A 16,370-nucleotide genomic window follows, 5' to 3' on the forward strand; every position below is an offset into this window, starting at 1 on the left:
GATGTCCCAAGACCTATACAAAAACATTACCTTGTTGATTCATACTGTCCTAAGTTAACATAATCTGCTCTAACATATGTCCATTACATTTATATAAACTAAATATGAAGGGACTGGTTTTCATGGGTCTACTTTTTTTACAGAAGAACATCTACTCACAAAGGAAGCTTTAGCAGACTTGAAGGTTTCCTTAGTTTGATTGCACAAAAGATAACAAGTGAAAAAAAGGCTGGGGCATCATTTCAAGTTAACCTGCAGTCATAAAGGAAACAAAACAAAAAAATCTTCAAGATGTTTTATAATCTGTGGAGAGGGGTGTTGTTTATCTTTTGTTTGTCTAACTGGGTAAACTGCAAAAATCTGACTTCTAAAAGGCAGTAAATTGTTAGGAATTGCCTGGGCAGTTCAGATACTGCCAAATGCCTGACAACAAGGAAAAATATGCCAAAGACCTGAAAATATGATGGTACTTGGGAAGAATGAGAATGAAACTAATGGAAGTTTTGTTATGTAGGCGTGCATGTCAGACAAGGACTCTGTTCTTGCATTAAGTGTCTTTGGTTACCTAAAAATGATGGTGATGAGTTAAAAAATCCTTTTTAAGAAATGTTTCATGTGTGTCATTAAAAGCAATTTCAGTTCTCCTCGGGTTTCTTAGACAGAAGAACTGCAGGCAGGACAGTGACAATCACTTTTTATAGTAATTTCAGAGGCAAGCAGATTATCTTAAGCAGTCAGTCAATGATCCTCAATTCTGTTCATAAAAAGCTATCTAACACAGCAGAGAGAGATACATAGATAAGTGTACACATATCCTAATACATATGGGTTCTCTGGGTCTTTGTCATTTTGCAACTGGGCCTACTTTCCATTTGTGGTTTTTTCATGTTTCTTAATGAAAGATACTTAATTTTGCATTGTTTTCTTTTTCTTATTTGGGAGAGGAAAGAAGACATATTTCTGTATATTTTTCATTTCATATTGAATGGTAAGAGAATTTTGATTTTCAAAGACAGATATACAAGAAAAAAATAGAAATTAAAGAGGGAAAGCAGCTTGAAAATTTAATTGCAGTGTTCTGCAGAAATTGTTGTGCTCTAGGTTTTCAGCTAAAATTCACTCCTAGACATCCGAAGTCCACAGAATTCTTTTAAAATATGTAAAATTAGTTTTCCTTAAAATGCTTAAAAATGCTAATGAGCTTTAAGGGTTGTCAACTTTTGTGTATCTAGAGATCCCTGAAACTATTTGAATTTAAATAAAATAGATGAAGTAGTTTAGTGAAAATGTGTCAAGTTGTAAAAATTTGTAATCCATGAGAATACTTTTAAAGAAACGAGTTATGAATATAGATGGATAAAAAATCACTACATGATAAATAAAACCTTTGGTATCAATATCAGAAAACAAAGAGTGAATAACAGAATGTTAAATATTCTTCTTCACTTTCTTTCACATAAATGATGTATTTACAAAAGAGGACAAGTAAATGTTAAAAAAAACCCCAACCAAACAAAAAAAACACGCTACATTACATGACTTTACAGTAGAATTTGCTATTTCAAGCTTGGTACGTACTGTGAATACTAGGATAAAATAATCTGTTCAGCACAGTGAAGTCTGAGTACTTTTTCTTTCACTGGAGTGACAACTGTTGCATGCAAAGGATAAAAGGAAAGATTTCCCACCCACACCTCCCTCAGGTGATACATGAGGAGATGGAGAGAGTAACAGGACAGACAGAAAAGCAGATATCTAATTAATTTTTGGTCTGTTTGACAAACACTGATTTCCCTCAAGTGCATGTTTTGAGGACTGAAGCTCCTCTCATCCCAGCAGCAGTGGCAAAACTGAGCCAAGGCACAAGAGATCCTTCCAACTTCAGCTGTGCAGCCCTTCCCGAAGGTTAATGCAAAGACTCCTACATGCATGTGTGCAGTGGTTACAGGATCCTCATGGCTTTATTACCCTTGAGGCCTCCTCTTAGGTATGTCAGTGTACTAACCTGCAGCCACATGATGAAAATTAAATAAGGGTTTGTTGCATTTGTTGCTGTGGAAATACAAAGTCAGTTGCTTCAGTTTCAACGGGATTTCTCTCCTTCCTTTCCCCCACCCCTTTTGTTTTTTTAACATTTACATTTTTATGAAATGCCAAGAACAGGACATATTTGTGACAGGCAAAAGGGCAGGGGATACCCCCCATTCCTCCATTGCCCTCTGCCAATTTCGCCTCCAACCCCCACTACATATTTCCTTGTTAATTGTGCTGGTGCAGAGAGGTGGGGGGGGAGGGAATAAAAGCATTCCTTCATGTCTGAAAGAAAATAGATAAAGGGGGAAAGTAAAAGGGGAGGGGAAGAGTGGCCAGGGACTTGAACCGCCAGTGAAATGATGCTTCTCCAGCCCTCCTATTCAGATAATAGTTAACTGGGGTTAAAGATTAATAGCCAGGCAAAGCGCTGTATAAATGGCCCGGGTGAACCGAATATATGCAAAGTGTCTCCTGGTCCCCAGGCCGCCGAGCTGCCCTCCCGCGCTCCCTCCTCAGCAGCATGGGTCGCCCGCGGTCTGTGCTGCGCCGCTCCTGGCTGCCGGCCCTGCTGCTGCCGGCGCTGCTGGGTCCCCGCCTGGCCCCCGGGCAGCCCGTGCGCTGCGCCCCGTGCAGTCCGGACAGGATCGCGCTCTGCCCGCCCGTCGCGTCCGACTGCCCGGAGGCGGCCCGGCAACCCGGCTGCGGTTGCTGCCAGACCTGCGCCCTCGGGCTGGGACAGCCCTGCGGGGTCTACACGGCCCGCTGCCGGCTGGGGCTCCGCTGCCACGTCCCCGCCGGGGAGCCCCGACCCCTCTCCACCCTTATCCAGGGGCACGGGACGTGCCTGCCCGCCAGCGAGGTCGGAGCGATGCGCACGGCAGAGCCGGCAGGTATCGCGTCCCCGCGTCCCCGCTCCGCTCCGCGCCAGGGAACGCGCCGGGCCGGTCGCTGCGGCGCCGCGCCGGGGGCAGCCGGGGGGCTCAGCGGGCGCGATGCCCCGGAGCCGGCGAGGGCGCTGCGGGTGCCGGGAGCCAGGAACAATGAGCGAAGTAAGACAGGCATCTGAAAAACAGGGAAGCTTGAGTGCATCTTCCGGGGAAACGTGCTCTGACCCGTTCGAGGCGAGGCGCATCCTGATGCGAAGCCAAGAGATGTTCGCAACAAGCTGTTAGCTACTGGCTGCGAGCACGAAAACCCTAAAGTGTAGTGATGGTACAACGTAGAATAATCTCCCCGGTTTCTGGGAAGCTGTAGACAGTTTTTCTTTAGTAATGAACAGTAAATACAGTAGGACAAATGTTTTCTAGGCTTTGTTTATATCCATCTCCAAAAGTCATGATAGAGAACGAAAAGACTAAACAAGCTTGGTGCCTGGCTTCATTTCATGAATAAACTGTATCTGGAGTAGTGTAGTGCTAGCCAAACTATCTTCAAGAAAAAAGGCATCTCAAGCATCTTAGACAATATGATGCTCAGGAATTTCTCCAGTGTTCTGTCATTATTTTTCAATTTATTTTGATTACTATTTTCATCATCATTACTCCTATGTTCACAAAGTGGTGATTAAGGTAACTCAGTAGCATTACAAAAATAATCGTCATTGATTCAAAAAAATTAGTGGAAGTAAGTGGAACTTCTCTTTTACTTGACAGGGTAGGGAGGACAGGAAACAGTAACTAAAGTTTAAACCACATGCATTCAATTTAATTTTATCCTTCCTTCCTTCCTCCCTCCCTCCCTCCCTCTCTCCCTTTCTCCCTTCCTCCTTCTCCCTCTTCAATTTCCCACCTCCATCTTTTCTTAAACATTGTCAAAGGGTATTTTTTTAGTCCATTGTCTGTTTACAGCCTTGATCCAACGAGTTACTTAGACACATAAAAATTTTGTCCTATGGTGAGTCCCCTGCAAAGAGCTTCTGTTGCTTTAAGTGGGAGAGTTCACACATGCTGATTTAGGTACTAGCATACAGTCTACGATTAGGCTTCTGACAATCCCTGGCTATTTTATCCACCACAGGCCAGCATGAGCTACTGCTGGCTCCTGGGAATTGCTACTCCTTCTTGTATGTGAGGCAAGAAACGGAACAAGGTTCAGGTTACTATGGGATGAGGTCTAGACCAGTTCCCCTCATGAATAAAAACAAACACATCACACTGACAAACATCTAAATTCATTAGAAGTTTAACTTCAGTCTTTCCTCATTTAGCCAAGTCTCTACAACCCACTGTGGTCAAGAAGGTTTTTCTGTTTCTAGCAGACTGGCTGCTGCTCATCTTTGGGATTCACATAATTTCAAAGGATCTTTGAAACTGCCTTGTTAGAGAATAGCTGATGAGTCCTTCTATGAACTTATGACCAAAGTTTAATTTGGCATTTATTATTCCTACAAGATCTGTCTTAGATATTACTTTTTTTTTTTTCTGGTTGATTCTTCTTCTTGTTCTTCACCTTTTTAACTGTGAGAAATAAATGCGAAAGTTCACTGAAGGCGTTTACCTTAATATCATTCATTTCCAGACCCTGTCAAACCTGATGATATGCCTTTGGAAAGCACTGAAATAACACAGGATCAGCTGCTGAACTATCAGTTAATGTTTCCCATGGGCCAGGATAAGTCCATTCCCTGGAATGCCATCACTGCATATGAAAACATGAAAGCAAAGAGAATATCTGAACTCAAGACATGGAAAGAGCAGGTGGGTTTTCTTTGAAACCTTTCAGAGACCATTTCAGTAGATGCTGTTTATTCAGAATACGAAATGAAAATGTGCATGAAATTCTAGCAGCAACTCTGAGATGTCAGTATTTTGGGAAGCTGGCAAACAGACTTTTGGAATATTTTCATCAGATGCTTGAGGAACAGGCAAAATGGCAAAATAGAGTGATAATAACAGGCATGCATCAGATATGTCCTACACAGACTGTGCAGAGGCTGAACTTTTCACTGCATTTACTATCAGATGGCCCCTTAATTTACATGAACCCATATTAAAATCTGGGATTCCTTTTGTGCTTTATTTTTTAAAAAAAGCACATTTTCACTGGTATTTTTCACTGGTCCAACACACAGTGAAGTAAAAAGGAGTCCTTCCACATAGTTATTGACAAAACACCAATGCAAACCAAAATGTGTTTTTCTATGTCAATTACATGAACGTAGAAAGACAAAAAGCTCAACAATTAAAGTATGCTTAGACACTGCAAAATCTCAGTAGGTAGGGACACCTTTGCAAGCATGTTTGTGTTCCACTTGATGGCAGCAGAGAACCATGGTTAGACCCGTCCCCAGCAGCAGCAACCCTGCCTTATGGAGCGGAGTTGGTCGGACACCACAGAAGCCCAGGTTCGTAATGGTCACTGACAAAGTGGAAAAGAAAAAGCAAAAACCTACTAATCATCACCCTACCGTAGGAAGCCTCATTTCCATATCCAGAACAGGACTTAATCACTGATGTAATTTGAACTGTTATATACGCTTGCTGTTAGCTCCAGTTCTGAACTTTAGCGCTTCTGCTTTTCTCACTCAGTCACAGACAAACCAGTTGACTGGAATAGGACAGCTTGTATGAGGGGCTGACACGGGGAGGTTTTGTAAAAGCAGAGGCTATGTTTATTTTTACTCTAAAGTACAAATATTTGTTCAGCCATTTCTTCTCTCCTTGCAGTGATTTAAACATATTAGGTACTGTTGATGCACAGCAATTGTGACTTCAAAAAAGAGAGCCAGCAAAATGTGAAAATAATTAATATTGCAAACAGTTCTTCATCCTCAGTTCCAGGCACTTTGGGTTTTGGTCCCAGAGCTACAGGATGGCTCCATGTTGCTTTGGCAACAATTCTGTCCTGTACAAAAGATAACAAACATTCAAATGTTTGTTCTTGCACCCTCTATATATGTCTTGTACCTATTCTCCATATATCAACAGAGCACAGGGCCATGGCAACCCCAAAAACATGGCAAGTCTCACGTACCAGTTTCTTAACATGCACGTCCCCATAATAGGAGAGATTGTACCCTCTGAGCAGTAATGTGTTTACTTAGTACAGGTTAAATTTCCTTGTGTGGCAATTTAAGGATTAAAATCCTTAAAGAAAATACCTCAAAGAATAAAAACAAAGGTCTAAATGCAAGACCAGAGTTTTCTGGCTGTGCTCCTCCTGAAACAAGGAAAATTATATGCAAAACAGTCTGGCACAGATTATATGCCTAATTTTCAGCTTTTTGCTAGCTTTATTTTGATCACTTTTTGTTTAGCTGGTTTCTTTGTGATTTTGGTATTTACAACCTGTGCCTGGTATTCTTGCAGGGTCCTTGCCAGAAGGAGCTCTACAGAGCTCTATATAGATTGGCGAAGGCTCAGCAGAGAAGTGGAGGGGAGATTTACAAATTCTATTTGCCCAACTGCAACAAGAATGGATTTTACCACAGCAAACAGGTGCGTGCCTTTTTTCCCCTATCTGGTCACAGCAACGCTGAAACTAGCCTGATACAGCCAAACCTTTCACAGCCCTCTGCTCCCAAACTCCCACGTTTGCAGCTGCTGGACAAGTAGGTTGTGAAAACAGGGATATTTTGTAGTGGGAGCAGATGGTTTGTCCTTCTCTTTAAAGTGAGCCACATGCTGGAAGCTGACAGCAATGGAGGTAGGAGTCTTTTCCATTCACAGAACAGGTGCACTCAAAACCTTTTCTAAAATATTTTAACCCTATCTGCTCCCAGGCCAAATCAAGTTCCATGTGCTTGATTTGTTAGCATAGTTCCAGTTGATATTAATTCACTATATTCACCATATTACCTGCCAAAGCCTGTTGAATATATAATAATCACTATGTAAAGGGGAGTCTCAGCTCCCAGGCAATGGAAACTCACGTAGGCAGTGAAAAAACTCTTCGGAGCAAAATTAACCTTGTAAAGCAGAAAAAAATATTGATTTGTGCTGCCTGTGGACTAGCTTATTTGCTCATTTTCATTATATCCTCAAAAAAAGCCATTGCAAGTTAGAGTAATCTGCAAACCCAACTAAAGCTCCAAACTTCAAGCCACACTTTTTAACCACAGTTCATGCACACAAATTTAGTAGGTCTGCATAAACCTGTGTTGCCGAGACTCCTTGTTTTGGTTTATGGCATCATGATGTGACTCACAAACACTGTGACCTTGGGATCTAATCAAGCACAAACAGAAATCTGTTTAATGCCGTCCCTAAGAAAAAAAAACAACCCACACCACCGTATTTGCCTCCTTGCATTAAGAGCCAGACCATTCAGCCACTGCTCTCACCCTACCAGCTTGTAAATTCTGCCATCCTTCCATTTCTCATGCTGGAAGATACTGCTGTTTTCTACTACTGTTTGCTAAGGAATGGGCAGTTTTAAATCTGAAGTTGCTCTTGTGGTAGCTGAGCTCGAGTCTTGGCTCCCTAGCCAAGCGTGTTGTTCAAGAGGCTCTGCAGACCACTGCATTCAAAACAAGTCTGTGCATGGCAGGTCCCCACCTTCTGATCCTAGTTCTGTCCAACACCTCTACTTGCAGCGTCTCACAGATAATCTGCTTACAGTTATTTACTGTGATTTTTGTTTTGCTAATAATATTCTAGTGCGAAACTTTACTGGATGGAGAGTCTGCTGAATGCTGGTGTGTCTATCCAAAAAGTGGCAGAAGAATTCCTGAATCTCCAGAAATTAAAGGAGACCCAGAATGCCAACAGTATCTCAACTCACAAGAATAAAACCAAGTTTTCTGGGGGCCTGTTCTAGTCAGGAGGTGTTCCAGTCAGGAGCCATTTCACTAATGTAGTTCTGTGCACCTGATTTTCAATGTATGAGTAATGCTGTAAAGTAACATTTCTACTGCACTGAGATTGCCTAGATGCTCAAGTGACAAATATGAGCAACTGCAAGATCAAATTCTATAATCTTGTATATTTTGTTCTTATAATATTATAGATATCCTCATATGTAAAGATGTTGAATTATTTATTTCACAGTACATGTATTTTTGTCTCTACGTGTTGTTACTAATTTATATTCTCAAACATGATATGTAACATTCTTCATAACTTGGTATGTAAATACTTAATATTATTGCTCTTAAACGTATACAACGTACATTGGAGGAATGTTGCTACCTAACACTTCAAATGGCATACTACTGGGAAAATTGCTTGTAAATTTGCATTTTTTGTACTATGTATTTATAGTGTCAAACTGAATTTTAAAAAATAAACTTTGGTAGAGCGCATGCTTAGAAACTTACTTAAAACCTGTTTTGCATATATATCATGTTACTTTTGCACCCCTGTTTCAATGTCAAGCTGTTTCTTAAAAAAGAAAGTCTAAACCTTAATATATAATTACTGAAGCTCCTAATGGGACAATATTTGTATCTATTCTTCAAATATATGCACTGGATAAATGACAAAACAAAACAGGATATTCTGCACCACCTTTGACAGGTGTAAGTCATTCACATGTTGACAATATCATGTTATTTAAGATGAACTATTAAATAACGTCTTCTACTTTGTCCCTGTCTCTTGTTTTCTGCATGGTCCCATTCAACAGTCTGACCTCAGCAGGAAAACAGACAAAACTCTTGCAAATCTGCCTCCTGAATGCCAATCTCCTTTCCTGAAATGAGTTTTCTTCTTTTGCTCTCCTTGCCCCATTCCCCTTCTCCTGCCCTCTCCAATCCCAGCTGTGTTCTGCAAGCCCTGGGCAAATTTCAGCCTCCAAGGGAAGTTATTAAAAGGCTTTCTGGATAGGAAAGCTGAATGCCTTCATTCACTCAAAAGCCCAAGGCAGCAGCATTAGTATATTTAAAAGATAACATCAAGATTAGAAAGAGTCATTTCCTGCACAGAAAGTCAGAGGTTGTAAAAGGGAGGCTGGGGAAAAACTCTTTTTGCTGAAAGCAGAGAAGAGGGTCCCCTTGGCTTGGGATATGGTCCCTTTCCCTTCCCCACGTTACTTCGACTGAGTAGTTGCAGAGAAAAAGAGAATGTAAGTAACTGCCATGCCAGCTTCAGGCTGAGTTTGTCCATGGAAAACCTGGTGTGGGAGTTAGCAAGTCCCAGAGGTGAAAATAGGCTGCACCAACCCTTCCTAGGAAAACAGCCTGAGAGGAGAGTGATAACATTTTCTAAGAGCTGGCAGGAGTGAAACTCAGCATAAAATCCTCCTGCCATTTATTGGCACAAGATTTCGGTTTAAATGGGAGAGGGAAGCAGCTTGTAGAAACTTCAAAGCCAAAGTGTGGAGATCTCTGCTCTCCTGACAATGTTTCTGTGGCATTGTATGTTGCGCCTGCTGAATGTGTTGGCTGTATCTGCATGTCAACGTCAGCTGATCCAACTGGAGTGTATTAAACTGCTCCAAATTTAAAAGTATGGGTATACTACTGACCTTCTTTGTGGAGTCTTTTGAGATCTTTCCAAGGAAAGCACGTAAAAGCAGTTGTTGGCATTGGTATAAGTAACTAATGCCTAACCTCCCTGTAATGAGCTCCTGCGACACTCAGCTAAAACTACGTTATAGCATGGCATTCACTGTGTCAAAATGCTTGGCAATCACTGTATCAAAATAATGAAGCAGCAAATTTGGGCAGAATTTTGTAGTCCTTTCATGGAGTCTACTCAGCACTGAACAACTGTTGTGTGGCATTGCCAAGGGAAAATGGTTAAGAAAGGCAGGGAATTCATAAACTCACAGCTACAGGACTTAAGAGCACTCTGACTCCTCTCACCCCATAGACCTTATGTAAAGGTTGATATCTAAAGAGCAGAAATTAGTTCTTTTTGTTGGGATCTTTATGTATATATAGGGGAAAGGTTCATAATGTTAATAATGTTTAATAGTCTATTTGTGGTATAGTAATCCAGTGGACAGCTACTTACAGTGTTTTTCAGGGTGACAGGTTCCCATCCTAGCTGCAAGAAATTAGTTTTCAACAGGGAGAGGGATTTAGACGAACTCTTTCCTTTAATTAAGTACCAGGAACAGAAGTTACTTCATACACCAGGCGTGACAGACCAGTTTCTCAGAGAAGCTTAGTCCCTTACCTCCTACTGAAAGTAGCAGGGAAGGGGTGCTTCCTTATCTACAATCTGGCCTCATGTGACATCTTGCCAGGACTCACAAGGACAGACGTCTGCTGAGCTTTTCTGGACTGGGTTGTCTGACTTGGGCCAGACTCTTCCATATACTGGGATTAGGACTAATGCAAGGAGGCAAAGCAGGCAAATTTTATATCCTCTATCACAGTACTGCCAGGAGCTTGGACCATAGATGATGTCATGATTTGTCCTAATTTTTATGATCAACCTCAAGGATCAGGGTGAAAAATCAAAGGTCTGCAGTTTTCCTGTTTTACTGTTCATAGGGCAGTTTGGCTTTCCTTTTTTTTTTTTTGGCATGTGTCAGCTAGCAGTCCTGGCTTCAATGTGTGGCTGTTGCAAAGGTGTCCCTCCTGCACTGGCAAGATAAGCCTGAGGGGAATGAGTGGGCAAACAAGAGAGGCAAGAAAGGTGCTACAGGATTCTCTTAGCAGCTCAGGTCACCTGGCATGCAGCTGGATGTATAAAGGGGATGTACTGTTCCTCATTAATTTAGCTCCCTTCCTTCATATCTGCTTGCACTTCTACTCTACCTAAAAAAAAAAAATTAGTTTGTGGGAAGGTCTTAAGTGAATATCTGTAATGTTTGGTTCATGTTATCTGAGAACCCTACCCACCCAGTTTGTGCTTCTTCCTGCCAAAGCCCTGCCAGGTTAGCTGCAGCAGGGTTTGTTCCAGCCATGCCTCCTCCTGCCCATGGCTTACTGCCAGCTGCAAAATGCTCATACCGCAGAAGTGAGGTCACTGCCCTCTGCACTACATTTTCTACCCTCCGTTTCCCCCTGAAGCTGTCCAAGACAACCTAAAATCATGTGATATTGGGCCCTGCTCATACTGAGTCAATTCTGCTTATCACTTTGGTGTACAGCAGAGACACATTTGTGTCAGCTAGAGCTGGCAGAAGGTGAGGGAAGAGAAAGGAGGAGAGAAAGAAAATGGTAGTGAAGGGCAGCCTACTCTAACACTGAAGGCTCATCACCATCCCTGTCACTTCTCTACCATAAGAATACGTGCTTTGAGAAGACAAAACTTAGTCAGGGAACACTTTCTACAGACCCAGTCCAAAGTGCAATTGGATATTGAGCACATGAAGATTTAGCCTTTTCCTTTACAAAACAAACATAGTCCTTCGATCTTGCACTTGCTAATGAGAGTCTTAAACACAGACCAAAATAAAAATGCAAACAGAAAAAATGCATTACATATAGCTTGCTTTCCTCAGAGAAGAAAAGCGGGATGACAAAGAATGGCACACGCCAGAGGCTTGTCACAGGATTTAGCGCATTCCTGGAGAGCACTCAGCTCCCACAGAACTAGATATTACATTGGACCCCAAACAAAATGCAAAAATAGAGCAGTTTTCTTCTGCAAAGTCAGAACAAAAGATGTTTGTGCTTTACCAGCAGTCTAGCAGCATCGACTTTTTAGATTTATAAATGCTACTTTTTATACCCATGTCACTGCCTTGCTATCGCAAAACAACGCTGATGTCTAATCCCTGCCCAACCCATAATAATAATAGTAAAAAATCCCTGTTTAAAAAAAAAGAACCAAGTGACTCAGTTCAAGCTCGACTTTTAACCCATGCTGCACATTGAGTGGTCAAGTCCTATGCCTATTTTTACACACCACTTTTTAGGTTGGTCTACTTTTCCTCAGCTATCACTCCACTGATAAAACACTAGCCTAAACAGTCTCCCCAGGCTGCACTGACAACAGATGCATGTGTCTATTGACACATTTTGCATTTAGGATTGTTGTACATTGCATCGAGAATTGGGTAGGTATTTAGACTGTACAGGAAAGTAGGGTATGAACAACTTAATAAACACCTAATTGTGTTTAGCACATTTGACATTCTAACATTTGGGTAGACAGTATATATTGAGTAACAGTACCAGAGTTGGTGCAAGTGGAAAGCTTCTCTTACTGAAATGCCACCCTGTATTATCTAGTCACACTAAGGTAAAGGTGGGAGGGGAAGACAGGATCTGCTAGGAGTACAGCCAGTTCATTCTGTATTACTGAAAAGTACCAAAAACAACAGCGGTGGAGCAGGAGCCCAGACACACCAGCACTTGCACTCTGAGTAATGAAAACATCTCTGACAATAGCTCTCTCAACAAACTATGGTTTTATTTTCCCTCCTTTCCTCCTCTCTTGACCTACCTCCTCCCTCAGGGTTCATCTGCAAGTAAGCTACTGTGAGGGTTCAGGGAGAGGGGCAGCCTCCTGCGGGAGAGGTGTGGGAGTAAGGGTGCTTGTCATGGATGTTGAAGTAAGTTCAAATGAATGAATCTAAATTTAGTCAATTCCACATCTTGGCTGTTTAATTTTGAAAAGTTTCTGCTCATCTTTTCATACTCCTTCTTGGATTAGCTCGTATGAGTGGCAGCATGGGCAGCACAGCCAACACAAGGCACACACGGGAAGGCATGGGCAGTCGTCCTTCTGCTCTCAGTCTCCTTCAGCTGCTCTTAAGCTAACAAAGAGCAGCCTATTTGTGCCTACACTGAGGTTTCTAATTCTGCAATTATGCCAAGGGTGACATATGATTTTTTTCTCTCTCACTGATGGTGCTTTGCAGTTCACCAGGCTGATACATAGATGTTTAGTGTGGGATGTCTCTGGATGCATAGAGAAAATGCTGGCTATGTCATCGTCTTCTTTCATATTTTCATTTTACCTGCAGCTTCTGTTTATTGCTGCTTTGGCAATTGAGCCCTCACCATTTAGCTCCAGCAAGGGAATAGAAAAAAAGATCAATAACATGTAGGGGTAACATAGGAACTGTATGGCAGGATCTGAGGGCTGAAGACTGCTTTCAGCACCCACGTAATAAAAGAGTAATCAGCTTTCCAAGTTCAGTCAGTTAGGTCTTTTTTACTGGGTGCAAGTCACACGATAGCTAGCAGACAAAGGAAACAAGTCTTTACCTTGAACAGTCTATGTATGACATAAGCAGGCAAAAATAGACTCTGCCCTCCAGTTGCAAGAAATGAGGGAAATGCACTTTCAGCTTGGCTCTCATAAGCAAGTCACTCCACTACCTCACTTCTGGAAGGTCTTACCACACATGGCTGTGGGAAGCAGTCCTTCTCAATGACATTTCCTTTAGATTTTTTTTCCAGGATATCAGATTTTTCTGGAGGAAATCTCACCTCTCTGCAGCAATAATTTTGCTGCTTTTCTTTCCATATCCACTAATGGAGAGAGTAGTGGGGTGAAATTAGCCATGACAGAAAAAGGTTCTTAAGGAATTTGGATAGGTCAGCAGAAGTGGAGAGCCAGGATACACAGAGCAGCAGGACATGCATTCTGCAAGGATAAACTGACATTTGCAGCATTACCCTCCGCTTCTGCTAATACCTGGTCTCCATTTTTTTTCAGCTGCAACTTTCTGCCTTGAAGTCATTTGCATTTTTTAATATATGTACAGGATAAAAGCAGAAGCAAAGCTTTTTCAATGGGATTTTCTCTAAGGCTGGTATACATCGGCTTCTACATCTGCAAAATCTGAACTGGAAGCAGTAATACCTAAAATGAGGAGTTTTAAAACTAAAGGTTCTTCTAGTGAAAAAAAATTTGCACTACTTTGCCATTTTACCAGGAAATTTCCTTTCTGGCAGAAAAAGGGGTAACATTTTCTCAATCAATGCATTGTAGAATGTAGACAATCTCATGTACTGGGACAAACTCGGGACACCAAGCTGGTATATCCTGACTGGTTCATAGGATCAAAGGATGGTTGAGGTTGGAAGGGATCTCTGGAAGGGACCTGGTCCATCCCACCCTGTTCAACCAGGGAACAGTTGCCTAGGACTATGTCCAGATGGCTTTTGAGTACCTCCAGGGATGGAGACTCCAAAATCAAATGGTTAAATACATTCCAGTTATAAGAAGATACCCAGATCCACGGGACATATCAAAAGACTTCTAATGGCCTTAAACAAAACCAATGTTTCATGTTTGCAGATGAAGCCATTACTGATACTAACCACAAAAAAACTTGCCCTTGGAATACTGTGATATCCTTTTTGAATCTTATTTTTGGATATCTCAGAAAAAAAAAAAAGAGTTGGGGAAGAAACAGGAGTCAGTCTTTTCTAATATAGGAAGCAAGCATATTATTCTGATCAAAATTAATAGAAGTGAAGGGTTTCTAAAGGCACAGCAGGACCATGTAGAAAACAGCTACCTATATAAACATTTCATTTGGAATACTAATATGCTTTGGCATACACAAAAATTGCTCAGTACTTTCCATACTTTAAATATAATTCCTATTGCTAGTATGCGAAATCTCTGTGGAGCCATCCTTGCTTACAGTAACTAGAGATACACAAAAATGATTTCCCAAAAGGTTTCAAAAACCATTGCTTAAATTTAGGGCTCAGTTCAACAAGGAATTATGCTGTGTTAAGGTTTCTATTGAATTTAGTCATAAAAAGTTCAGACTGTACTAAAAATGAATTAATTATGTGGTTTCGGTATTCATTGAAGCCTCCTTCCCTAGTGCACAAATAGCTAACACTATGACCTAAAAGGTGGGCACGTCAAAAAGGTGGAAAAGGATATTCTGGGCTCCAAAAACTATAGCATAGAACATCTATTAAAAAAAGAGAACTTCTTCAAATAATTTTAAAGATAACAGAGCTGCCTGCAGCCAGTTTTAACTTGCATTAAAGTCAATGGTCAATTACAGGGATTTATGCAGCTATTTATTACACTTGTTAAAATAAATACTTACCACATCAATCTGGGCTACATATGGTACCCATGCAACTTACCAAATATGCTCAAAAAGAAATCAGCAAGTTTTGCAGTACATACTTGGATCTTTTGTAGTGCCCTGCCAGGCAAATATTTGAGGTGTAAATAATGTTTGCAGTTAAAAGGATTTTTCTGAGACTTCTTAATATTAACCCAGGTCATGTGAGATTCTTGAAAGAGCTTACTAAAAACTAGAAAAAAGCTGTTCAATAATAAAATATACCACCTGAACTGAAGGTAGTGAAGGCACAGAGGTATTTTTCTAATGCATTGGTTCCATTTCTGTCACAAAACCCAAAGTTCTCCCCTCACAGCAGTTCTTAGCAGGAATCATTTCTAACCTGTGCATGGAGGGAACTCATCTTCCTCTGAACTGATACTGACCCATATATTTGCTTCATGCTGCCCACATTCTGCTGTTTGGATGTAGATCACAAATATATTTGTTTGAATTGCAGCCTGGCTCCCTTAGCCATAAGAAAAATCTTCAAATGACAAGTACTCTTGTCTATTGAATTGAATCCTTGTCTTCATAGAACTAAGAATGTTTAAAAAAAAAAAAAAAAAAAAAAAAAAAGGAAAAAGTAAAAACTGATTCTCTTAATCTTAAAAGTTAAATTTTTGGGGGGATAATAATGTTATTTTTCATTCAATACCAATTTCATACCATTTCATACCAACGTCAACTGATAGGAACATCAGATTGGCAATGGCAAGTATCCAATACTAGTGCAAGCAACTGTGTTTGTAAAATATATTTAAAAGGCAACTTCTGAAAAGGAGGAAGCTTTAAATTAAAGGTAAGAAATTTTTTTTGGAGGGGGTTACTTTTACACACAATTTTTGTTTTAAAGATGTCTGTTGGAAGCAAAATAATAAAACTGACTCGCACAACCATGCAATTCTTTAATTTTTTCCCCCCTTGTGGTTGTATGTTTCCTGTTATATACTAAAGACCATTAGAAGCTGACCTAAATGAGCTGAATGTCATTTCTTAAATAATTCATGCAACAGATTGATTGCTTGAATCAGTTTGAGTTCCTTGAGATGGTTTCCTTGGGTCTTTTATAAAAAAATATCACTTAAGGACATTTACTAGTCAGCTTCTTCTGTATTTCATAGAATCATAGAATCAGCTGGGTTGGAAGGGACCTCTGAGATCATCAAGTCCAACCCTTGATCCACTACCGCTGCAGTTGCTAAATCATGGCACTAAGTGCCACATCCAGTCTCTTTTTAAAAATCTCCAGGGACGGAGAATCCACTACTTCCCTGGGCAGCCCATTCCAATGTCTGACCACCCTCTCTGTAAAGAAACTCTTTCTAATATCTAACCTAAACCTCCCCCGGCACAACTTGAAACCATGCCCTCTTGTCTTGAACCATTTGTTTTAAATGGCAGGGAAAAACATAAAAAGCTTAAATACTTGACAAAATACCCAAATCAGA

At 40.9% G+C, this 16,370-nt stretch overlaps 1 protein-coding gene across 2 annotated transcripts; it reads left to right on the forward strand.

Annotated features, from left to right (window-relative positions):
• Positions 1-2,511: 2,511 nt before the first annotated feature.
• Positions 2,512-8,560, forward strand: IGFBP1 (insulin like growth factor binding protein 1). 2 transcript variants are annotated; one of them, XM_032707051.1, is made up of 5 exons: positions 2,512-2,924; positions 4,552-4,730; positions 5,295-5,377; positions 6,342-6,470; positions 7,632-8,560. In XM_032707051.1, exons 1-5 carry the CDS (start codon positions 2,555-2,557, stop codon positions 7,789-7,791), a joined length of 921 nt encoding a protein of 306 aa, XP_032562942.1. In that variant the 5' UTR covers positions 2,512-2,554; the 3' UTR covers positions 7,792-8,560. The 2 variants fall into 2 exon arrangements, with proteins under 2 accessions (XP_032562942.1, XP_032563007.1); XM_032707116.1 differs by lacking the exon at positions 5,295-5,377 and having other exon boundaries at positions 2,519-2,924.
• The last annotated feature ends 7,810 nt before the right edge of the window (positions 8,561-16,370 follow it).

Source organism: Chiroxiphia lanceolata, chromosome 1 (assembly GCF_009829145.1).
Source record: "Chiroxiphia lanceolata isolate bChiLan1 chromosome 1, bChiLan1.pri, whole genome shotgun sequence".
Lineage (NCBI taxonomy): Eukaryota > Metazoa > Chordata > Aves > Passeriformes > Pipridae > Chiroxiphia > Chiroxiphia lanceolata.